Genomic DNA, 25413 nt, shown 5'->3' on the forward strand with positions numbered 1-25413 from the left:
TAGCTTTGTACCTCTGTTTTCCTCCATATTCTTCCTTCAGCCTGTAAACCCATTTATTCTGCAATGTAGTTTTACCTGCAGGCAACCTGACTAAGTCCCAAGTCTGGTTATGTATTAAGGAGTCCATCTCTTCTTCCATGGCTGCCTCCCACTTCTTCCTGTTTTCAACCTGCATTGCTTCTTCATAACATTAAGGTTCACCGGAATCAGTCAACAATAAATAATATAATGAAGGAGAGTATCGTTCAGGGGGTCTACTAGTCCTGGTAGATCTTCTAACACCACTTTCAGGTGTTTGGGGTGCCTGTTGCTATTGTGGTGGTCGTTGCTGTTGTGGTTGTTGATTATTATTATTTTCAGGCACCTTTACTTTTTTAGTGATTTCATCAAGAACTGAGTATTCCTTGTTTTCTTTTTCTTGCTTCTTTTCCTGCAACTGATTCATATACAAGACCTTTTCATTGAATATTACATCTTTGCTCCTAATGATTTTGTGATTTTCATAATCATATAAGCGATAACCAAAATCATTAACACCATATCCAGTAAAGGAACATTTCTTTGACTTTTCCTCAAGCTTTGTTCTATTTTCTTTATCAATATGGACAAAGGCCTCACAACCAAAAGGCTTTAAAAAAGAGTAGTTTACCTTTTTACCTGTCCATGCTTCCTCCGGAACACCACCATCCAAGGAACTTGAAGGCCCTCTGTTTATTAGATAAACAACAGTATCTACAGCATCTGCCCAAAACTGTAAAGGCAATCCTACATGAAATCTCATGCACCTTGCACGCTCCATGATTGTTCTGTTCATCCTTTCTGACACACCATTTTCTTGTGGTGTTCTTGGAACTGTCTTCTCTTTGCGAATTCCATGCTCTGAATAGTACCTATCAAACTCTTTGCTGCAATATTCACCTCCATTGTCTGATCTAAGACACTTCAATTTTTGTCTCAATCTCAACCAAAGCTTTCCATTTCTTGAAAGTATCAAATACATTAGATTTATTCTTAATACAATAAATCTAAGTTTTTCTAGTTGCATCATCAATAAAAGTAACAGAATAACGAGAGCCACCGAAAGATGATACCTGAGCAGGTCCCCATACATCTGTATGCACAAGCTCTAATTTTTCATTCTTCTTTTCTTTCCCAACTCTGAGAAATCTGACTCTCTTTTGTTTTCCATAAATGCAATTCTCACAGAAGTCCAAATCAACATTCTTCAAACCCGGCAAAAAATTCCTTGAGTGAAGAATCTTCATCCCCTTTTCACTCATGTGTCCGAGCCTATGATGCCATAATGCTGCATCTGCTCCTTTGAAAGTTAAAGCATTAACAGAGTTAGAAATACCATTGCATAAATACAATGTACCAACCTTTTCGCCTTTTGCTATTACTAGGGCTCCTTTGGTGAGCTTCCAAGCTTTATCTGTGAAAGTTGTTACACAACCTTCACCGCCTAACTGCCCTGTTGAAATCAGATTTTTCTTTAGATCTAGAACATGCCTTACCTCGTTTAGCAGCCATTGGCTTCCATTCTGCTGTTTTACAAGAACCTTACCCATTCCAACAATTTTATAGGGTTTATCATCACCCAAACGAACTTGTCCAAAATCTCCTTGAACATAGTCATGAAAGTATTTCTTATCAGGTGTGGCATGGAATGAGGCCCCTGAATCTACCACCCAGAAATCAGTAATATTTTCGAAAGAAAGAATCAAAGCATCTTGTAACACCTCACCTGTCACATTTTCTTCATGATTGTTTTCTTGTTGTGCATCTCCTTCTTTTCCCTTCTGAGATCTATAGTCTTTATTTAGGTGTCCCTTCTTTCCGCATTTCTAGCACACTATCCCCGATCTGGACTTGGATCTGCCTTTCCTTGATTTACTGCGATATCCTGAGATCTTTCCTCTTTCCATTTTTCTTCCCCTAGACTCTGCACTCAAAGAATTTCCCGATGTCTCACCGGAGCTTTTCCGTCGCATTTCCTCGCTAAGGATAGCACCAACAACATCATCAAACTTTAAAGTGCTAGATCTAGACACAGAGTTACTAATGGCCATTACTAAACCATTCCAAATTTCTGGCAATGAGCACAAGAATAACAGAGCTCTAACTTCATCATCAAACTTTACCCCTACAGAACATAATTGACTTGTAATAGTATTAAAATCATTTAAATGATCTGCAATAGATTCACCTTCCAAAATCTTCATATTAAATAACCGTTTCATAAGAAATACCTTGTTTGAGGCTGAGGGTTTTTCATATAGTTTCCCCAACGCCTTAATCAAACCCTCTGTCGTTGTTTCCTTTGAAATGTTGAAGGCGACCGACGCTGCAAGGCACAACCATATTGTTCCGAGTGCCTTTCTATCGAGAAGGTTCCATTCTTCATCTTTCTTACCCATCGGCATCTTTGATTTTCCACCTAATGGTAGGTATAGATCTTTCTGATATAGATAATCTTCCATCTGCATCTTCCACAGTGAGAAGTTTTGGCCGTTAAATTTCTTGACCCTAAACTTACCATCTTCCGCCACTGCTCCCACTCGAACGAGGAACCCTTCTTTCCTGTGAGTTTATCAGCCAAATAAACCTTCGGCTCTGACACCAGTTGTTATAAAATTATATATTACGGAGCAATGGAACACATAAAATATTGCAGAAATATAAACACAGAAAACACATAAAATAAGAGAGACACAGATATACGTGGTTCACCCAGTTTGGGCTACGTCCACCCCAAACAGCCTGTCCTTCCTTTCTATTATCCAGCAAAATGAAGAGACACAACCTATAGCAGATCCACTGTAATATCCTCTGTTTTCTCTCACAGTCTCACCTCTTTGTTTCTCGCTCACAGAATACACATCTAATCACAACCTCAAATACAATGCCCTCATACAAAGAGAGGGGTTGCCTTCTAGGGAAAAAAAACCTAAACTAAAAATAAGTTCTACCATCAGATCATCTGCCTAATGAACGGCCCAGACTGACTAGAAATTACTATACTTTTACCAGGCAATTTTACATCCTTTTTTTTTTGACTTCGGGGGACCGCTGACCCCCGGACCCCTGCGTGAAGGGGTGTACAAACTTCCTACGGTATACATCCGGCTGAAACAAAGACCTCTGAACAATCACGCTCCACACACAACACCTGGCACAAAACTCAACAGTTACCCCATCTTGCAGCTGGTATAGGGTTTCTCTGGGAAGGGCGACCAAATTCAATCCCCAGCCCCTCATGTCACCTTCAGCTTCTGCTAAGACGATGCATTTTGGTAACACCAAAGTGTTCATTGTGCATGCGCGCAACATCTTCTCAGCTTTGACTATACCTTCCACAAGGTGTGGTGTCATCATTCCTGGGGGTCACACCTGTAATGCCTGCAACTGTGCTCTGAGCGCCCCCAACACAGTTGTCTACTCTGTCATCAACTCTGCCAGAGCATCCTTAGTGACATCGTGAACTGGTTTGGTACTTTCAATAAGGGTCCCCTCCACAGTCTTCATTTTCTTTGTCTTTTTGTGTGCGGGTGGCTGCTCCTAGACGCGCGGCCTCTTGAGTTGGGTAAAGTTTATTGTAGGGTCCGTGCATTCCTGTGTCTCCACCTCCCCCTATATGTCATGCTCCGTGGACATTTCCTGGCCTTCCTTGATCTCCTTAGTGGGCATGGTTATGGTTTATACCATCTACTCTAGTGCTGCTACCTCAGTTGCCTTCTGCTACATGGCCGCTTCCTATTCTTGACACTTTCTTTCCAACAGCTTCGCGATGCGCAGCTTGGTCTCCCTCTTCCTCTGCTGCGCTGTGATCTTTTCTAGTTCTGCTAAGTCTGGGGCATGCTACTTCGGAGACCATGACACCATTACTTCGAATATTGCATCATCTATGACAATGCATGATAGCTTTTCCCATGCTCAGGCTGGATCCTTGCGCGCCCAGATATACATGTTATGCATATTCGCGTTGAATTTTTCCACGCTCTGTAAAGTGTTATATACTGTCGAGGACAAGTGCAGCCTACAGTTGATCCATGTTTGTAAACTTGCCTCTACGAATGTCCAAAATACCTTTATCTCCCGAATCCTCGTCGTGTCTTTTATTGCCCAGAGCGAGGTGTACCTCACGACCACGGGTAGGTTCTGCTCAATAGTGGGAAACTGGCTGTCCGTCAGCAACTCCTTGGCAACCAACATGATGGATAAGAGCAAAGACGTGTAGTGGAAGGTCTTACCCTGGTCCTGGGCTTCCCTGCAATTCGTAAAAAATTCATTAGAGAGAAACTGCACTGAGTTTAACTGGACCCCTTCTACACACTGCTCTGCCAATGCAATTACAGATGCTGGCACTTCGTTTGTGCGACATTTCCTCATGATCTTGCCAGCTAGCAGCTGGGTGGTGATGCGCACCCCTCGGTCCTTGATTCTTGCTATTACATACCCTCGCTTCCTTTTCTCTAGCTTTTATTTGGCCTTCATAGCTTCTGCGAGGCCCAAGTCACTGCTATTTTCAGCGATGTCTACGGGATTGCTTCCTTTAATGGGCAGCCATGAAATTCAGTGAATTAAGTCAACCGTGATGGAAATCAGCACCTCCAGCCAAAGATACCCATCATGTACTAGACGCAATAGGTGCTGGATGACAAAAATTGTGATAGGCGTGTGGTCGTAGTGGTGTATCCACCACAGATGGAGTAACCCAGCCTTCTCCACACCTCGCAACCATTTCTGCTGTAGTAATTTCTCCACAGCTAACTGTGGGAACTTCTTACTATCTGCGAGGTCCCAATCTTAAAATTTTATATTCGGTACCCGTCCCAGCGGCAGACCATGAAACCTTATGTCATCCGGAAGAAGCGGGGTCTAGAGCGCACGCTTCGTGGCCTCCAGGTCCTTCGGTATCTTAGCTGTCCCTTTCCACGGGGGAATGTAGGGGGTTAACTCTGTCGCTGAAGGTACTTGGGAGACATTTTCCACCTCATCGTTCTGTGCCTCAATTTGGGCTATCAGAGCTGGCAAATCTTCCTCTTCCTCCTCTGTCTCACTAGTGACAGCTTTGGCTTTCTCTGTCATTGATAATTTACTAACTCTTGGGTTCCGTGGTGATACCTGGACTGGCCCCATTAGCTGTTTGTTTTTCTGTGGTCGCGGCGTGTGTGGGGACATAGGTACCTCTTATGTGCCTGCTGCCTCTCCAGGCTCCTCCTGGGTCACCCGGGGTTCTGCGGTAACTCCCATGAATCACACTCTGGTTCTCGACATTGTGTCTATACTGGATTCGCTTGGTCGCGTACTCACGGGTGGCAAGGTAGCTTGGGGCTCACTGCTCTATACTAGTTGAAATCTCAGACAACCAAGTGTTGCTTTGAAACTACCCCTCGGAATTTTATAGTAACACCTGGACATGAATTCGACCATTCCCTCCATTTCTAAGTCATTAGTACCTTCTTGGCAGTAGATCACCCCGAATCTAGCTCGTAATTCCTGTCTTAATAGCCCACAACCCACTCCTTTCTGCCTCAAATTAGCCCTCTTGTCATGAACAGTGCCATCAACGGTCACCTCCTAGCCTACCCGCGCAGCAGTGTAAACCCCTATGCACGACCGCGAGCCCTGTGACAGACGGGCCCTATGTGGAACCTCTTTTCCATGCAACTTTCCTACAGCCTTTTTTATAGTCCCGCGCCTTCTTTCAACTACTTGGAGTGCTGAGACTATGCTTCCTACAGATAGTCAGGTGGTCACACCCCTAGTGTAACGCTTCACTTTTTCTGCTAGCTCGAGTTGCGGGCACCCTTCACATGCCCTTGCGTCTGGTAGTGCGTCACATTCCTCTTTGTATGGTATGCTCCCTTATTTAGTAAGGTGCGGTTGCAGCCATGATAGTAGGGTCGCAACTCTTTCTAATGCAGTAGTAGGGCTAGCTGGACTCGATCTCATCATACTTAGTTTCTCGCGGCCTGCTTGTGCGACTTCAGTTTCCAGTTTATTGATTTCTTCATCCAATGTCATACTTCTCTTCCTAAGTCATCCCCACTCATCATCGAGTTCACGAAGTTTCATGCTTCCTTACCGAAGGTCTTTTTGCAACTACCTAATTCCTTTACCCAGGTCCTCGCATCCTGTCCCTACTGCGAGAGCCATGGTTTAGGGATTCTTTTCTGTCCTCCTGGTTTCCTCTCTTCTTGTCACTATTGAGATCATTTCTGCGCTTTGGTTTTTGCTTATGATCCTATAGGCCCATCAAAACTTTGGTATGCGTAGGTCCCAATCCATTCATCCCGCCTGGTAAACTCTATTCATGATCCCGCATAGCCTTGTGAATGCTCTGTTGTGGGGTATTTGTGGTGTGCGTCGCTCTTTCTGCTACCGCGTCGCGTCCTGATTTTTTATCCTTAGTCTGGGATGTGCCTTCCCAGCGTGTGACTATACCCATTGACATAGGTGGGTGCACAAACTGCTTTTTCCTGGCTGCCCGGCTCACATTTGACGCTGGGGAATTCTAAACCATAAGTGCATCCTTCTTCTGCATTCACGCCAGCTCCCAATATTCTTCTAGTGTGTTTGCCACCATTGTGCAGGTGTTGTGCACAACGCCCATTCCATCGCACCGTACCACTGCTATTTTGGTGCTGACCTTCCGACTTTATCTAAGAATTCATCCACACCTATTTCCCCATGATATGTGGGAAATTCCCTTGCTTCGGTCATCACGCACCACAGTGATCTAATCATGATGTTGCAATTTAGCATTGTTACTTCGTGCAACCGATTTTGCCAACATTTTATTTCTTCATCTAAATCTGAAGTACAGGAACTGTCATGCTCCCATGAGATTCTTCCATCTTCAGTAGGGTTCACCTGATCTTGGTATTGTGTTGTTATCTGGTAAATGCAATCCATCTCATCGTCACTATCATCCTTGCGCACCGGTTCAGTGTAGTGCACTCCTTCGACTCGATCCAGCGAAACTACTACGTGTAGGGACTTTTTATCGAAATTCATTTTTCGCTTCTTCAGGTTGATGACTCCATTCATATTCGTGGCCTAGTCTATCCCTAACAATGCAGGGTAAGGGTTACTGTCATCCACAATCTCTATTACCTCAAAGTCCGTCTACGTGCTCGCACCTTCGATATCCATTGTTACCCCTTGCAATCTTCCCATGGGCATGATATTTTATTGGTTTTCCATCCGTAATTGAATAGGAGACCACTGTAGCATAGGCCTGCCATGCGTTCCCATGTCTGCTTTGGTAACATGTTCGCATCTGAACCCAGGTCTAGGATTACCTGATCCATCTCATATTCGCCAATTTGTGCCGTCAACCGCATTTCCCTCCCAGTGCGCAAAGCATGCTTCCCCATCTTTCGAACTACGCGCGGTTCCCCTGACCCTGCACACCTAGTGATCAGCTCTTGTAGTCCTTTTACTACCTTATTGTATCGTAGTAGTTTCATGCATGTCTCTAAAAAGTAGTAAGCATAGAAGGATCCATTCCCGGTTCTGGTTGATCCTTACTACCTAAAGTAGAGGCCTCCTTTAAGCTCTTCTTAGCTTCCATAAACGTTTTGCTTACGTGTTCCAAGTCAAACTCAGGTTCCTTCGTAGGAGCCTTGCGAACCCATGTATCGTCCTTGGGTTGCTTTCCCTTATCTTACCATGTGGTTGCACCGCTTCTAAGCACCATGTTCACATTGGGGTCTTCTTCGCGTGGTTCAGACCTCATCATTTGGATATTTTGAGTTGGAGTAGGTTGTAGTACCCCTTTCTCATGCATCTGTGTGATCAACGTCAGACAATCTACTGCTTCATGATCAAACTGATAATAATACAAACAACACATTCTGGTTGGACTCGTATAGTCGTGCACATAGTGCTTGGGTCCTCTAAAATTATAGCAAATTAACTGTCTGTGCCCTTGTCCGGGTTCCATTCCTCCTTGTTCTTGACCTCGCCCTTGAAATCCCCCCCGCGCTATTGTTGCGGCTGGATTTAGGCCTCACGTTTCTGTCTTCATTTGATAAGTTGGAGTCCTATCCATCATTAGCTCATAGCTCTGACATGTCTGCTCATCGTGGCCCACTGATCTATAGAAATTACACTATAGTTGCTGTGGAATCTGGGTATACTTTTACAATAGGTGACAGTTGTCTATCGCATGCTTTCATCCCACCTAGAAAATCGTGCACCAGAGCACGGGTATCGCCCTCAGCCCTACTTGTGCCTCCGATCTTAATGGCATCGGTCCCCCTCCTGCCAAATAGTTTGCAAATACTGGGCAGTGATCCTTATCGTAGCCCTGGCCTTTACATTTTATACACCACACTTCTTCGCGTGCCTCTGGCCAGGGCGCCCTATCCTGCTTCAAACTCTGCATCTCCAAGCATAGGTTTTGTAGTTGTGCATGGATTTACTGGACTCCCAACCCTGGATCTTGTATCAGAGTTTCATTCCTCATCACCATTTCCAATGCTTCTACATGGGTTGAGAGCTTCTGTTGCGACAGTGTTGTCCTCAGGTGTGGTGTCAAAGACGCCACAAACCATGCGCGGTGATGCGCATCTGTCAGTGTCATATTAGCCTTGCGGATCATATTTTTCAGCCTCTGATCTAGATCCCAGGGGGTTTCGCCTGGAAGCATCATGATCTCCTTAAATCCAATGATCGACTGCATCTCTGATTTCGGCCGGCTAAATTCTTTGTTCAACGCAATCTGGATCTCCACTATTCTGACATTCGAGTGATCATTCGAGTGCTTGATATACCATGTCAGCGCACAATCCTGTAGCGCACTTACCAATGTGGCCTTCTTAATGTTATCATTCGTAAGCCCGTGTTCTTCCCACATTGCACTTACTATGAACCAAAACTGATCTGGATCTTCGTTCCCTACTCTGAATAAAGGCAGTTTGATCACGCTCGCCATGCTAAACTACTAGTTTTGTGGGGGTGGTGTGGGTGAAGATGGAGGTGAAGCAAGTGACGTGAGTGGTGGCGTTAGTGGGGATGATTGTTAGAAAAATTATATATATGACAGAGAAATGCAAGACATATAATATGCAGAAAAACACAAACACATAAAACCATAGAGACACAGATATACGTGGTTCACCCAGTTTGGGCTATGTCCACCACGAACAATCATTCCTTCCTTTCTATTATCCAACAAAATGAATAGACACAACCTATAGCAGATCCGCTGTAATATCCTCTATTTTCTCTCACAGTCTCACCTCTCTGTTTCTCGCTCAAAGAGAGGGGTTGCCTTCTAGGGCAAAAAACCCTAAACTAAACATAAGTTCTACCGTTAGATCATAGACCTAATGAACGGCCCAGATTGACTAGAAATTACTATACTTTTACAAGGAAATTTTACATCTGTTTTTAGCTTCAGGGGCATTACCCATGAAACCCCTGCCAGGGGACCGCTGGCCCCTGGACCCCCCAGTCGGGGGGGACAAGTCCCCCATGTACCCCCTGCATGGAGGGGTGCACAATCTTCTTGGGTACACATCCGGCTGAAAACAAAGACCTCTAAATAATCATGCTCCACACCCAACAATCTCCCACTTGGAGAATGATTGTAGCAACTCTACCGCTACTTCATTTGTTGGACAATGACTCCTATTTGGACTTGGCTATTTCTCATCTTCATTTTCATCCTTGAAGACCAATTGAAACTGAGCATATTCTCAGTTTCTCCCTGGTTACAACTTTTGTTAGCATATCTGCAGGATTCTGGCTAGTGTGTATCTTTTCCAGCTTCAACTCTCCATCTTCCAACACTAATTGTATGAAATGGTACTTGAGTTGTATGTGTTTAGTCCTATAATGAAATACTGAGTTCTTTGCAAGATGAATGGCACTTTGGCTATCACTGTATAACATGCCCATATCATGCTTCTTACCCAATTCATCCATAAACCTTTGTAACCAAATCATTTCTTTACTAGCCTCTGTAGTAGCAACATACTCTGCTTCTGTTGTTGAAAGTGCAACAACACTTTGGATTTTTGAAACCCCACTGACAGCTGTTCCACCTACAGTAAATACATATCCTATAGTGCTCCTCTTGTTATCTCTGTCACCTTCCATATCTGCATCAACATATCCCTGTAGAGAAATGTTTGAACCGCCAAAGCATAATGCTTGATTTGTGGTACCTCTCAAATATCTGAGAATCCATTTCACTGCCATCCAATGTTCTTTTCCTGGATTGTTCATGTACCTGCTTACAACTCCCACTGCATGTGCAATATCAGGCCTTGTGCAGAACATTTCATACATTAAGCTTATAACTGCTAATGCATATGGAACTTTAGACTTATAATCCATGTCTTCATGCGTGTTTGGGCACATCTCCTTACTAAGTTTGAAATGGCTAGCAAAAGGTGTACTAACTGGTTTTGCATTGTGCATATTAAATCTTTTCAACACCTTTTGCATGTACTCATTCTGAGACAATGTTAATTTGTGATTTTTCCTGTCTCTAGTTATTCTCATACCAAGGATTTGTTTTGTAGCTCCCAAATCCTTCATTGCAAATGAATTTGCCAATTTTCTTTTGAGCAAATTTATTTCCTGCATGTTAGACCCTGCAACAAACATGTCATCTACATACAATAACAATATAATATCGCTGCCATCATTTTGCTTTTTCAGATAAACATAATAATCAGAGGGACATCTAGTATAACCTTGTTCCGACATAAACTTGTCAAATTTTAGATACCACTGCCTTGGAGCCTGTTTTAAGCCATACAAGCTCTTCTTCAACCTGCACACTAGTTTCTCCTTCCCTTTTACCTCATATCTTTGTGGCTACTGCATATATATATCTTCCTCCAAATTCCCATGGAGAAAGGCTCTCTTTACATCTAACTGCTCAAGATGAAAATCTTCGACTGCTACTAGACTTAAAATAGTTCTGATTGAAGTCATTTTAACAACGAGAGAAAATATTTCATCAAAATCAATAACTTTCTTCTGTGAAAACCCCTTCAACACAGGTCTAGCTTTGTACCTTTGTTTTCCTCCATCTTCCTTCAACTTGTAAACCCATTTATTCTGCAATGTAGTTTTACCTGCAGGCAACCTGACTAAGTCCTAAGTCTGGTTATGCATTAAGGAGTCCATCTCTTCTTCCATGGCTAGCTCCCACCTCTTCTCGCTTTCAACCTGCATTGCTTCTTCATAATATTCAGGTTCACCAGAATCAATCAACAATAAATAATATAATTAAGGAGAATATCGTTCAGGGGGTATACTTATCCTGGTAGATCTTCTAACACAACTTTCAGGTGTTTGGGGTCCCTGTTTCTGTTGTGGTGGTTTCTCTTGTTGTGGTTGTTGATTATTATTATTTTCAGACACCTTTACTTTTTCAGTGATCTCATCAAGAACTGTGTATTCCTTGTTTTCTTTTTCCTGTTTCTTTTCGTGTAATTGATTCTTATACAAGACTTTTTGATTGAATATTACATCTCTGCTCCTAATGATTTTTTATTTTCATAATCATATAAGCGATAATCAAAATCATTAACACCATATCCAATAAAGGTACATTTCTTTGATTTTGCCTCAAGCTTTGTTCTATTTTCTTTATTAATATGGAGAAAGGCCTCACAACCAAAAAGCTTTAAAAAAGAGTAGTTTACCTTTTTACCTGTCCATGCTTACTCTGGAATACCACCATCCAAGGAACTTGAAGGCCCTCTGTTTATTAGATAAACAACAGCATCTATAACATCTGCCCAAAATTGTAAAGGCAATCCTGCATGCAATCTCATGCACCTTGCACGCTCCATGATTGTTTTGTTCATCCTTTCTGACACACCATTTTCTTGTGGTTTTCTTGGAACTGTCTTCTCTATGTAAATTCCATGCTCTGAACAATACCTATCAAACTCTTTGTTGCAATATTCACCTCCATTTTCTGATCTGAGACACTTCAATTTCTTTCCTGTCTCAATCTCAACCAAAGCTTTCCATTTCTTGAAAGTATCAAATACATCAGATTTATTCTGAATACAATAAATCCAAGTTTTTCTAGTTGCATCATCAATAAAAGTAACATAATAACGAGAGCCACCAAGAGATGATACCTTAGCAGGTCCCCATACATTTGTATGCACAAGCTCTAATTTTTCGCTCTTATTTTCTTTCCAAACTCTGAGAAATCTGACTCTCTTCTATTTTCCATAAATGCAATTCTCACAGAAGTCCAAATCAACATTCTTCAAACCTGGAAACAAATTCCTTGAGTGAAGAATCTTCATCCCTTTCTCACTCATGTGTTTGAGCCTATGATGCCATAATGCTGCATCTGTTCTTATGGATGTTAAAGCATTAACATAGTTAGAAATACCATCACATAAATACAATGTACCAACCCTTTCACCTTTTGCTATTACCAGGGCTCCTTTGGTGACCTTCGAAGCTTTATCTGTGAAAGTTGTCACACAACCTTCACCAACTGCCCTGTTGAAATCATATTTTTCTTCAGATATGGAACATGCCTTACCTCCTTTAGTAGCCATTGGTTTCCATTCTGCTGTTTTACAAGAACCTTAACCATTCCAACAATTTTACAGGGTTTATCATCACCCAAACGGACTTGTCCAAAATCTCCTTGAACATAGTCATGAAAATATTTCTTATCAGGTGTGGCATGGAATGAGGACCCTGAATCTACCACCCAGGAATCAGTAATATTTTTGAAAGAAAGAATCAAAGCATCTTGTAACACCTCACCTGTCACATTTGCTTCATGATTGTTTTCTTGCTGTGCATCTCCTTCTTTTCCCTTCCGAGATCTATAGTCTTTCTTTAGGTGTCATTTTTTTCTGCATTTCCAACACACTATCCCCGATCTGGACTTGGATCTGCCTTTCCTTGATTTACTGCGATATCCCGAGCTCTTTCCCCCTTCCATTCTTCTTCCCCTAGACTCTGCACTCAAAGCATTACCCAATGTCTCACTAGAGCTTTTCCATCGCATTTCCTCACTAAGGATAGCACCAACAACATCATCAAACTTTAAAGTACTAGATCCAGAAACAGAGTTACTAATGGCCATTACTAAACCATTCCAACTTTCTGGCAATGAGCACAAGAATAACAGAGCTCTAACTCCATCATCAAAGTTTACCCCTACAGAACTTAACTGACTTGTAACTGTATTAAAATCATTTAAATGGTCTGCAACAGATCCACTTTCTGACATCTTCATATTAAATAACCGTTTCATAAGAAATACCTTGTTTGAGGCCGAGGGTTTTTCATATAGTTTCGCTAACGCTTGAATCAAACCCTCTGTCGTTGTTTCCTTCAAAATTTTGAAGGTGATCGATGCTACGAGGCACAACCATATTGTTCCGAGTGCTTTTCTATCGAGAATGTTCCATTTTGCATCTGTCATAGCCATCAACTTCTTTGCTTTTCCACTCAATGGTAGGTACAGATCTTTCTGATACAGGTAATCTTTCATCTGCATCTTCCACAGCGAGAAGTTTTGGCCGTTAAATTTCTCAACCCTGAACTTACCATCTTCTACCATATCTCCCACTTGAATGAGGAAGCCTTATTTCCTGCAAGTTTATCAGCTGAATAGACCTTCGACTCTGATACCAGTTGTTAGAAAAATTATCTATATCACAGAGAAATTCAAGACATATAATATGCAGAAAAACACACACATAAAATTAGAGAGACACAGATATACGTGGTTCACCGAGTTTGGGCTACATCCACCCCAAACAGCCAATCCTTCATTTCTATTATCCAGCAAAATGAAGAGACACAACCTACAACAGATTCATTGTAATATCCTCTGTTTTCTCTCACAGTCTCACCTCTCTGTTTCTCGCTCAGAGAATACACATCTATTACACAACCTCAATACAATGCCCTCATACAAAGAGAGGGGTTGCCTTCTAGGGCAAAAAACCCTAAACTAAACATAAGCTCTATCGTTAGATCATCTGCCTAATGAACAACCCAAATTGACTAGAAATTACTATACTTTTACAAGGCAAATTTACATCTATTTTTAACTTCGGGGGCGCTACCCCCGAAACACCCGCCAGGGGACTGCTGGCCCCTTGACCCCCCAGCCAAGGGGGGACAATCTGTGGAGGGGTGTATAATCTTCCCAGGGAATACATCCGGCTGAAAACAAAGACCTCTAAATAATCATGCTCCACACCCAAAAATGATAACTGCAGAATGCGTTGCCTTATCAAACTGACCGCACTCCTCGGAGAAACCCAAACGCACCCTTCCTCGCTCGCTCATGGAGGTGAAATTAAAGGACTGTTGCCTAACCCTTCGATACCTTTGTAGACCTTTCTGCTCCACGTCGTTCCACTCATTAATGTATTCACATCACTCATTTTTCACATAACATCTTAATTCAGGTATTCAAAGATTTGATGTACTTACGTCGCAGTCCTTTGAGAAAACGTCTTTCTGCTTCATTGTAGCTTACAGTCATGTCTATTGCGAATTCAGTGATAAACCCTCCTATTATCCGATCAAGGCAATGATCTACGGCCTGCGCGATCTTATATTCAGATGTCTCTAGCCTACACACCAACTCCGGAGTCCACACTATCGGTTGATCGAGCTTGCACCTTCACTGGCTGTCGGCTAGCCTCGTGATTCAATCATACAGCGTTGACAAGAAGGTCGTGAAGAAGATCTCATGGATTTCCATATATATGTAGCGATCCAGCCACCTCTTCTCGGATATCTGCGGGGTTTTGTTTTCCTGTAATACGAACACGTAAAGCTTTTGATCCAACCAATCTTCAACTTCCTTCTTCGTAGGTTTGCATTGTTCTGACATCAGACATCCCTTAGGCAGATCCCGGTCCTAGCAACGGAACCATTTGTTGGCTTATTGGGGCCTAACCCAGGTTCAGAAATGTTTAGCTAAACAAATCCCAAAACTACCGGCCCTTTCGATAACAGTCCGCAGAGCGTGGACTGAGGCCTCACCCGAGGTAGTATGGGAGGGTGCTAAAACCAGGTTTCCGCACCCTAGGGATGTCTTGATGAGGTCTGGAAAGTCGCAAATCGATATTTCGCACTTTTATTGCTTCACGCAGCTATTCGACCTTTTCGTAGCCCTAGTATCGAGTGCGAAGAGGTGCTATCTAGATACCTTATCCTTAGTATGTTTTATTATAGATATGACTTAATTCAGTAGATTTTATTAATCATTCAATATTTGTAACTAGCGCGCACAAACATAAACCTTAAAGAGATGCATGAAACCATAACAAAAGAATAGTCACACAGATCTACGAGCAGATGCAAAATATTTCAAAAACACTTATCTTTATTAATCTTCTACTCCAGTAGAATCCAATTCTACCTTGTGCACTCAGCTGCAAGGGTTTGCATACACAGCTATGGACTCTACCAGGCTTCTGCGCACACAGCTGCAGAGCCTCTTCTACTATTACAACCCTCGACTCGGACTTACAGACTTAGAGCGAATATCACAGTCAACAACCCATAACACTTCAAATCCGATCTAAAACTTAAAAACTACCTTCTACACCTAGAGCCTTGCTCTATTTATACATTCCCATGGTCCGCAGACCATAGGAAGGCCGACTCACTTTCTATTATCTTACATTATTTTTGGGTAGACTACCCTTTAACTTGACTCATTACAACTCATGCTCCGCTCACTTCGCGGAGCCTTTACAATACCAATACTTAAAATTGTAGGCTTTAAGCCCCAAAAACCTTACGCAGGGATCTGTTGCCCAACAAAAACCATAAAAACTCACTGAAAAAATATGAAAGCCATCAAATTTAATGAGTGAATTTGTTTTAAAATTCTAGCTTTGTTTCCCTCCCTTAAACAAAGTTACCGATTCAATTTATCTGGTTTATATATGAATTATAAGGATAACTCATATAATTTCATTAAAGTGAAACAGGTATGCGTAAATCCACCTAGCTGGCCGAGAATATCTTAACCGTTATCCTCTAACCCGTAACTCGTGCTCGAAATATTCCAGCTTTGACAGTGATGGAGAATCCCCTAACCCATTAGGTTGTGCACAGAAAATATATCCTTTGACAATTATGGGGGATTTGGTTAGATTTGTATGAAACGCATTACTATTTTTGCAACGATCCAAATGGGTTTCTTGGACGCATTGAACTTAAACCTATGCTCCTTGGAGCAATGATGTGATCAAGAAAAGGAAGGTTGTCAAAGCATGCATTCCAAAATTCAATTGTACCTGAAAATTTAAGACGTTGTGTAACATTCTACAATGATGGTGTATCCACTATGTTATATTATTCAAAGTTTGGAATGTGGACTTTTAAATCAATTCTATGGATGCGAAATTATCCTAACTTTATAAATTTGTTATAATGTTTTGCTTATGATTGGTAATTTTTTTTTTTGTATTTTCAAATATTTTTTTACAATATTCATCAGCTTGGTAATATATATTCTACATTATGGAATATAAATTTTATATTATGCATCAGTTTTCTTGAAATTTTAAAAAAAATTATTAAACTATAAAAAAAAATTAAAAAAAACATGTCCTTTGGTTGAAATTCTTTAAAATAATTTGAAAAAATCCGAGTCTTAAGTATGTTGATTTGCTTTGCTAAAGCCTTTTATGATAATGGAAAAAGCTTTTTCGCTTTATAGAATTAAATATCATATATCCTTGAATATCCTAGGTTTAAATTCAAATCAATCTAATTACACTTTATTGTTTTTCTGTATCAGTACCTATTTTCGTCCTAAAGTGTAGGAAATGGTGGAATTGTATCATAAAGCATTAGATTCGAGATTATCATGAATCCATGGGCACATTCATTCTTTTTAACCTTGATTTCTCACATAAAGTGTGTGTACGTTCATATGTTTTAAGTCCAAAATATACATATAAAATATATTTTCAAAATATAATGTAATATATGTAAGTGCTTTTTAAACATTTATATAATTCTATATTATTAATGGTTTATTTTCAAAACTTTAAATGACTAGATTTATGTTGGATGTAATCTTAAAAATACCTTTTGAATTTATTTACAATTTCCTTTTGAATAGCGTGTATAAAAATTATAGTTTATCTTTAAACTTTTTATGTTGATAGAAATTTCAAATTTTTATTTATTTATTTATTTTGTTTTCTATATTATTTATAATATTTTATTAAATTAAAATTAAAAATAATTACTAATTTTTATGATATTTGAAGTTAATTACAAATAACATAGATTTGAAAATTTTTAATGTTTTATCTATCAAAAACACGTTTAAGATAAGGTGAAGCTATATAATAATCCATTTAATGAGGGAATCAAGCTATATTCAATATGCTTTATGAGCTAAATAAATTTAATTTTAATACTAAATACCTTTTTGTAATGAGGATTACAACATATTTTTTTTACTAATTAGAAAATAATAGTCATAACCCCATGCTAACTACCGAGGGATATTCCTAAAGGAATCCACATTATATTTATTTATACTAACTAGCATAATGGATATTATTTAATGATAATATAAATAAAAATCCTATTTCAACTTACATTAGATGGCCTCCACAACTATTATTCTAATGGGCACTTTGTCCTCTTATTGCATCCTTATAGAGGATCCTAACACTCCACCCCACTTAGAAAAACATTGCTTCATAATATTCCTATATTTTTTATTCAATACTCCCTACAAAGTCGCACTATAAAACACATTCATAGGAAGAAAATTATTTTACTTTAAGTATCCATTGATTAAAGTGCCCTATATAATTCATACCATGTTCAAGAAAATATGTAGGAGATAATTATTCCACACGATCTTCATTTAACAATATATATCTCTTAGTGATGAGGACTAATATATTGATCTAAGAGGCTATCAGCGATCGTCAATATGAGAACTAGGAATCCAAAAAATGTTTCTTAAATGGGGTATAAATAGCAATGAAAGATTTCACTTATACCATTCCAATAACAAGAAAATCCCATGTTCTTTGGTCCAAGTAAATCTAAAGAACTACTATTTCAGCTACCGTATTTTTAAACACACTCACACTCATATTTCAATAGGTTTGTGTAAGTATCTGTTCAATTTTTCTTTCTCCCAAGAGATTAGAAGCATATACTAAATCTAAAATTTATTAGAGCTGCGTCCAAGGGTGAAAAACTAAAGGAAACTTGAGTGACGAACTACCAATGCTTGTTCAAAAGGACACCCAATTTGGGAAAAATGTTATTCAAATCAAAGTCTAATAAATTGTTACATCACTAATTTAAAATAAACTATTTTATGGTTTTTCATATGATGACGACATGTCTTGTAGAGTATATATATTCTGATAAATCTCTCAAATTTCCACCAAATTAATACTGGTAGATATGAAAGAGTGAGTCCATTACAATCAAGATGTTTGTGAAATATCTAGAGAAATATGTTAACGTTTTTTAAAACAAAATTTTGGACTTCAAGGTGAGTCTATCTTAATGGGGTTCACAATCCCACAAATTACCCCAAATATGGACTCGTCTTGAAGTCTAAAGCATTACGTTATAAAAACATGAATATGATTTTCCAGATATATCGTAGATATATAATGGTCATGGCATTCCATAAATATGGTAATAACAGAAATTATGATTGATATTAAGTGGGGAGGGAGGGGGAGGGGTGAGTTTGGGTATTTCAAATTATTGCATTATATAGCACTCATACTTACAATATTTTATCATTACTTACACGATATATTAGGCGTTGTTATTAAGAAATATCAAATTTTATATGCAGATTATGTGGAAGAATTCTCTCATGCACCTGTTCCTAAACTTCTATGGACTATGAAGAGTTTAATACCCTAATTGGATCATTGTATTATTTTCATTCATATTGATGCTTTTGAAGTAGAAAAAGTGGAGGAATCAAATCAATAGACCATTTTTACTGGTAGGTCCCAATTTGGTGAAGTGGGGATTGGAACCTTTGGGAAGTTGTTTGAGATATCAAATAACATTTTCTGGGTGATAAAAATATTCTTCTTAAGCACCTTACCCCCTTAAAACTATTCTACACATAGATACCTTTCTGATGTCATAAGAATCACCTTAAACACAATATGTATGTAAAAGCTATGCCACCCAAAAGTTTACCTTGTTGTTTTGACTACCATGATTTGAGAAAATACAATGTTAGCTCCTATTATTTATGGAAAAAATGATAGCCACTTGATCATGATGAAGAATATTTTAGAAGAGTTGATATGTAACTCTAGCCAAAAGTTGAAGGAGTCAAACATAACCACTAATAGGCTATTAGGTTGTGTTACAATTAGGCCACTAAGAGCAAAATGATTTCATTCTATTCAAATGTGTTTTGCTCCATAGATGAGCAAAGTAGTTGAGAGAGAGAGAGTTTGCATACTATAAAATTCCACAGGCCACAAATCTCACTTCTTTGTAATTCCATTCATTTTCATTCAAAGAAAGAGAGAGCATAGAAACATCCATAAGGGTTTCTCAGGTCATATCTTGCGTTAATAGGATTATGAGTAATTGTATTTTCGTTTGTTCTCTATTTTCTATATTTCATATATTTCATGCATAATGATAACACCATAATTAATAAATCCATAATTTTAAGGAAAATAACCCTCATAACATGCATTTCAAATTTTAAGTACAAACTATTTAATAAAATAACCACGACAGTTTACAACTCAGTTTACCAAAAAATAGTTAGTTAAGTTGGAATAATTTCACCGCTTGAAGGAGTTTGTATAGTTTATCTCTATATGGAGCATTAAATATAAAAAATATAGGAAGCTTTAGAAGTAATGCAAAAAATGGAAATTTGGAATGATATTGAATTAGAGCATACAAGTGACATATATTATGGTTGGTATGATTTAAAGAATATTTGTGAGGAATGATATCTGAATCATTGTCATTTATGGGAAGGAAACTAAACTACTTTCATCTTCTCTTTGATGACCATACTCAATCTACAATCAACATCATTAAGGGAATTGAAGAACCCATTATGGCTACTAGTTTTTAGTGGGAATATTCTCTAGTGGTCATGTGTTCCTTCTGAATTGATAACTAACCTTTTATAGCTATATGACACATAAGGGTCAAACTATTTGGATTCACATGACCATTTGAAACAAAGTATTTATCCATTCATTAAGCTTAGGCATCAATTGTTGGTAATGAGCATGAACACTTGGACATGGGACCCAAGGTATGGATGAACTTCTTGGACCACTTCAATTTATGGATAACCATTGTTAGCATTGCAATGAATGCCCATACATAGGATCATAGTTGTGCCTCCTCACTATAGGCATTGAAGGCAATGCTTTTTTAAAGGGCTAGGAATGTAGAGTTACTCCTTAATGATGCAATTGGGGGATGAAGGCCCATTAGAGTAAAATGGAGGAAGCTAATAATTTTTTTTATTGTTAAATAAGGCTAATTAGTATAAAATGATTTCATTGAATAAGGCCCATTATTTAGTTATAAATAATAATACAGTTTCCATTATGGTAATGTATTGTAGTATATGAATATTTAGTTATAAATAATAATGTAGTTTCCCTCACATATAGTGTATTGTATTGTATGAAAGTGAGTAACCATGAATTCTTTTCATAAGGGGATTACTATTGTTTTTCTTTACATTTAGAGTGGTTATATAAATAAATCATTAATCATTTTAAAATATTGTATTTATGATTTATAATTATAAATTATCTATTTTATTAACATTCACTAGTAAAATGAACCAAACTCACCTTTAAAAACTTTTAAAATTACTAAATGTTTATAGGCTTCTCCTCAAACCTTGATTCTTTATCCAACTAAATCCAAGTCACAAACTAAATCCAAATCACAGTAACCAAACTTCAAATATTTTAACATTACCTTTCAAAACACTTCAGTCCATTTTAGAGTTAAAAAGTACAATATTCCTCATTAAATATATTATCCATCAACAAAACAAATGCACATTCATTCATCCTCATCACCAATCACCATTATTTAAAGAAACCATTTCACTAAAAATGAATCATTAATTGTCCCGAGATATATGTTTCCTCTTGCGAGAAGTATTTAGTATTGTGCCATTCAATTATTTCTTACTTCCAAAGAAGATTCAAATATTTACCGAATTTAGAACAAAATTGTCGAGAAAAGATGTGCCAAAAAACCAAAATTCGTGATAGTGAGACTACCACTAATAAAGTTTCCAGTATGAACGTACCAATATTGTAAATTCGGTGACTTGGTTTTTGGGAAAGCAAATTTACAGAAATACTTGCAAACTACTGAATCCATTTCCATGAACTACGTTCCAATATAATAACAGGAACCCTTCTTAGTATTGCGACGAAGGTGGTAACGATAGTCCAGTCGTTTAGATATAGTGTTGTTATCATGATAACGCTAACTGCTGTTTTGATATATGTTGTTAGTCCCACAGCAACCTTTTTTCTACCTTTGAGCGAGAAGATTGAGACGATGACATCATGCAGACATCAGATTTTTAATAATTGTGAGAGGAAAGAACTTGTTCACCCGATGGATCAGTTGGCCACCACCACCACCATAAGAAACTTCATCATTAGTCACCATATCTTTCGCAGATCATAACCTTTATAGCCGTCGCCTTGAGTCATGCCCGCGCCACGCAGTTGAAAGAAGTGGAAGCACATATATATCCAGGTATATATAAATAAATATGAGAGCCTCGTACGGTTGAACTGTATGTACGCAGGCATAATAAAAAGACATAATAAACATAATAAAAAGGCAAATTTATAGAAAATATTCAGAATTTACAGATGTGACTCGACATGAAAATTTTCAACGCTCTCTAGAGCGTCCATTTCTGCCTACTTTGAAAGATATGTTATTCAGTGCTTACTTTTCGTGTAGATGATGGAACTCTGGATTCATATACGGATATCTGTATTCTACATTAGGGTTATGGCGTCAGCGGAGGTGGTTAGGAGTGCCGTGTAGATGTGACTTAGGTGTGGAAGCTGAACGGTAATCCATCCATGGACGGGTCCCATGAAACCTCCTTTGAATGAATTTCGATAGGAGTTTAACCGTATGTTTTTCGATAGGAGTTTCACCGTATGTTTTGGAGTTTTTTAGTTGAAATTTGGTTGTTGTTGTTGTTTTTTTTTTTTTTTTTTTTGGGTTAAATCTTTGACTAAGCAGATGGATTCGCACTTTATTAAATAAAACTTATAATTTTAACTCATTCTAAATAAATTAGTATCAATATTCACTGGTTTTGCAGTAAGCTAAATCACAAGCTAAAGGTCTTGAATTTGGAACATAAAGGTCTTGAGTTTGGAACACTTTTTTGGCTGGGGCGGAGTGAGATGGTTGGGTATTAGTCAGATTTAGGTTATGTTGGGGAATTGTTGGGCATTACATAATCCAGCACTCTCTTTCCCCATATATACTTAACCACCTCTCAAGTATTAGTTAACTAGATGTGTCTATTTACTAAAGCTTATGATTAAATGCTCTAACTCTAGTAATCAGTTTACTAACACCTATAAATTTTGGTGTAAGCAATTATGATTAAAAAAAACTTCTAAAACCTCTAACAAATAGACTACGGCAACTGGTTTTATCTATCCACAAGGGTAAAGTCCGCAACCTGGTTTTATCTATCCACGAGGGTAAAATGAGACTGAGGTATCCTAGAATGAAATATTCAGAGACCGTTGGAAGTGGGAATGGAAGGTGAATGCACAGACAAAAAAAAACGTGCCGTTCACGGCACGTGGCGATGTTTTTGTTCAAAACCAAATGAAAATTTTGGCAGAGGAAGAGTAGTCGCGCGTGTTGTATTGGGCGGCGGTGAATGTTTTGGCCGCCAATTGTGCAACAAAAAAAGTCGCAATAGAAGAATTCAGAAGGAAGACGCCAGGAAGAGGAGAACTAGTATTGAAATAGCAATGTGAGGTTAATGTTTTATTAAATTTCATTTTCTGACTCCACTCACTGTTGTTCCCTGGCCCAGCCACCTAACTCACGCCTAAACTAAATTGCAATTCGTGCTTATAGAGCTATCCACGGCACCATTTCTCCCCCGTTGGATTTCAATACAGGCATACCAAAGATACCTACCTGGTCGTATGTTTCTCGGTAACACTGTAATAATTATTCTCTGTTACGGGTTAAAGCCTGAATCGTCCAATTTTCATAAATCTCAAACACGATTTCATGAAGAACGATATGTCTGCTCGCATGAATATTGACCCCGCAACAAGACACAATTTCTTTCATTATGCTTCTGGCGGCTACGAAGATTTGGTTTTCTCGCCGAATTCACTTGTTCAGCGACCAGTGTCTTGGGTTGATACAAATTTCATGAATCCAGATATTTCCACCACTGCAAATAGCTCAAGTTTCCCGCGGATTAATGGAGGCATTAATGGAATAAGCAGCTCGAACACTCATTCCTCCCCGGCAGCTTCTCATGGTTTAACAGAGTTTATCCAAACCCAGCCACGGGCTCATGATCAAGGGAAAACTGAACATGCGAACAGTATGAAGAACATACTACAACAACAACAACAGGATCAGATGAATCAGAGTGGGTGCAATCCTAGCATCTGGAAACCTTCCTGGTTATCACAGACAACGACGAGTGGTAAGGAGGAATCTGTGCAGAGAACAGAATTTAGTGTTCCAGGGGGCTTTCCCGAATCAAATTCTTCTGGAGATACGCAAGCTAGACTTTCTGCTATGAGAGGGTTTACTGGATTAGAAGGTAAATATTACTGATATACCCGAACGATGATGCTCTAGATTTCGTGAAGCACAATGTTGTGGAGAATTTTAGGAGGAAATTGTGTAAAGGATTTCTAATCTTTGTAAGGTATTGGGTAGACACTTTACTCATCATTAGAAATTATCTATTATACTTACTTTCTAGTGCGTAATAATAAGTAAAATGTTCATCACAGATCAAAAATCTTTGACACACTTTATTAAGAAAATTCTCCGCAACATGGATGATTGTGAAAACCTACGCTCACAGATTACCATGTTGTTTTTCTTTCCAGAAAACGCCATCATTGATTTAAATGGTTTTAATTTGAAAATTCTAATATGGGTTTTAATGTCGTTCTTCATTCGAGAAAGCCGATCATTGATTTTAATAGTTTTTAATTTGAAAAATTCTAATATGGGTTTTACCAATTTTATTTTCAGGACAAATGTTTCCTGCAGTACATGATGAACATAATAAAGGAATCGCGCAATCTGAAAGAGCACAGTTAGGAGAAAACGATGGTGGAAATGTAAAGGATAACAGGTAAGCCGTGTGACTTTGGGGCTGCAAAAAGCTGTTTTTGTAGAGACAAAACGCAACCTTAGAAGTTACATTCAACCTAATCTGCATATTGTAGGTCAGAGATACATCCACAAATAATTGAATATGTAACTACCATCCCAATACAGTATTCGTCTTTTGTTGGAGAGAATTTGACCACAAAACAAAAGCATTTTAATAAACTTATTTTAAGATTTTTTACATAAGGTAATTTTTGTTCTGCAGATCAAGATCTCGAGGTAAGCTGGAGAAGAGAATTCGAAGGCCCAGATACGCATTTCAGACAAGAAGCCAAGTTGACATTCTGGATGATGGGTATCGTTGGAGAAAATATGGTCAGAAGTCGGTGAAAAACAATCTTTATCCAAGGTACCATTCTCATTCTGTATGCTCCCAACTGGTAGTAGGAAATGGGGAACAAATTTAAGAAACACTGCTGCACTCTATAAAGATCACAATTGAATGTTTAGAAAGAATATATATAGAGAAAATATATATTGTTTTATATCATGTGAAACTGCTTGGTTCTCTATTTTTCTACCAAAGTAAATGATTGTCATTATTTTCTATTGGCCTTAAATTCTCCGAAGTCTCAAATTTTTCCATGAGACTGTTGTCATGGTTTTACCTGCAAAACCTATGGGCCATCTAGAAGGCAACAGTCCTACTCCCACAGAAAACATGCAGATCCTGCACAGCGACAAAGTTTAAAACCAGTTTATCGGGGCCTGAAATTGTATAGAAATTGAATTCATGGCTTTTATCGTTGCAACCGAGGAGCATGATGAGCATGTTCGAATCACGAGGCTTTATTTAACAAACTTCTGCCAGAAACTATGAAGTGACAGTATAAACAGGCTGAATGATATCACCATACAGAAATATTGCCCAAACCATGAAGTGACAATATGGACGAGTTAAAAAATAAAACACAGAATCTGCCCAAACCATAAAGTGACAGTATAAACAGATTGAAAGCATAAAGTTGTGGTTTAACCTAC

At 38.7% G+C, this 25413-nt stretch overlaps 1 protein-coding gene across 1 annotated transcript in view; it reads left to right on the plus strand.

The window, feature by feature from the left end:
- Positions 1-23069: 23069 nt before the first annotated feature.
- The window catches only part of LOC149183400 (WRKY transcription factor 28-like), a 39402-nt gene continuing 37058 nt past the window's right edge, over positions 23070-25413 (plus strand). Inside the window, exons 1-3 of the mRNA XM_089418722.1 lie at positions 23070-23848; positions 24292-24394; positions 24638-24781. Of these exons, the coding sequence (XP_089274848.1) occupies positions 23299-23848; positions 24292-24394; positions 24638-24781 (797 nt within the window). The 5' untranslated portion in view covers positions 23070-23298. The remainder of the gene's footprint in view (positions 23849-24291; positions 24395-24637; positions 24782-25413) is intronic.

Source organism: Pinus tabuliformis, chromosome 3_2, assembly GCF_031772625.1.
Source record: "Pinus tabuliformis cultivar Carrire ecotype Pingquan chromosome 3_2, CPIR1, whole genome shotgun sequence".
NCBI classification, from domain to species: domain Eukaryota; kingdom Viridiplantae; phylum Streptophyta; class Pinopsida; order Pinales; family Pinaceae; genus Pinus; species Pinus tabuliformis.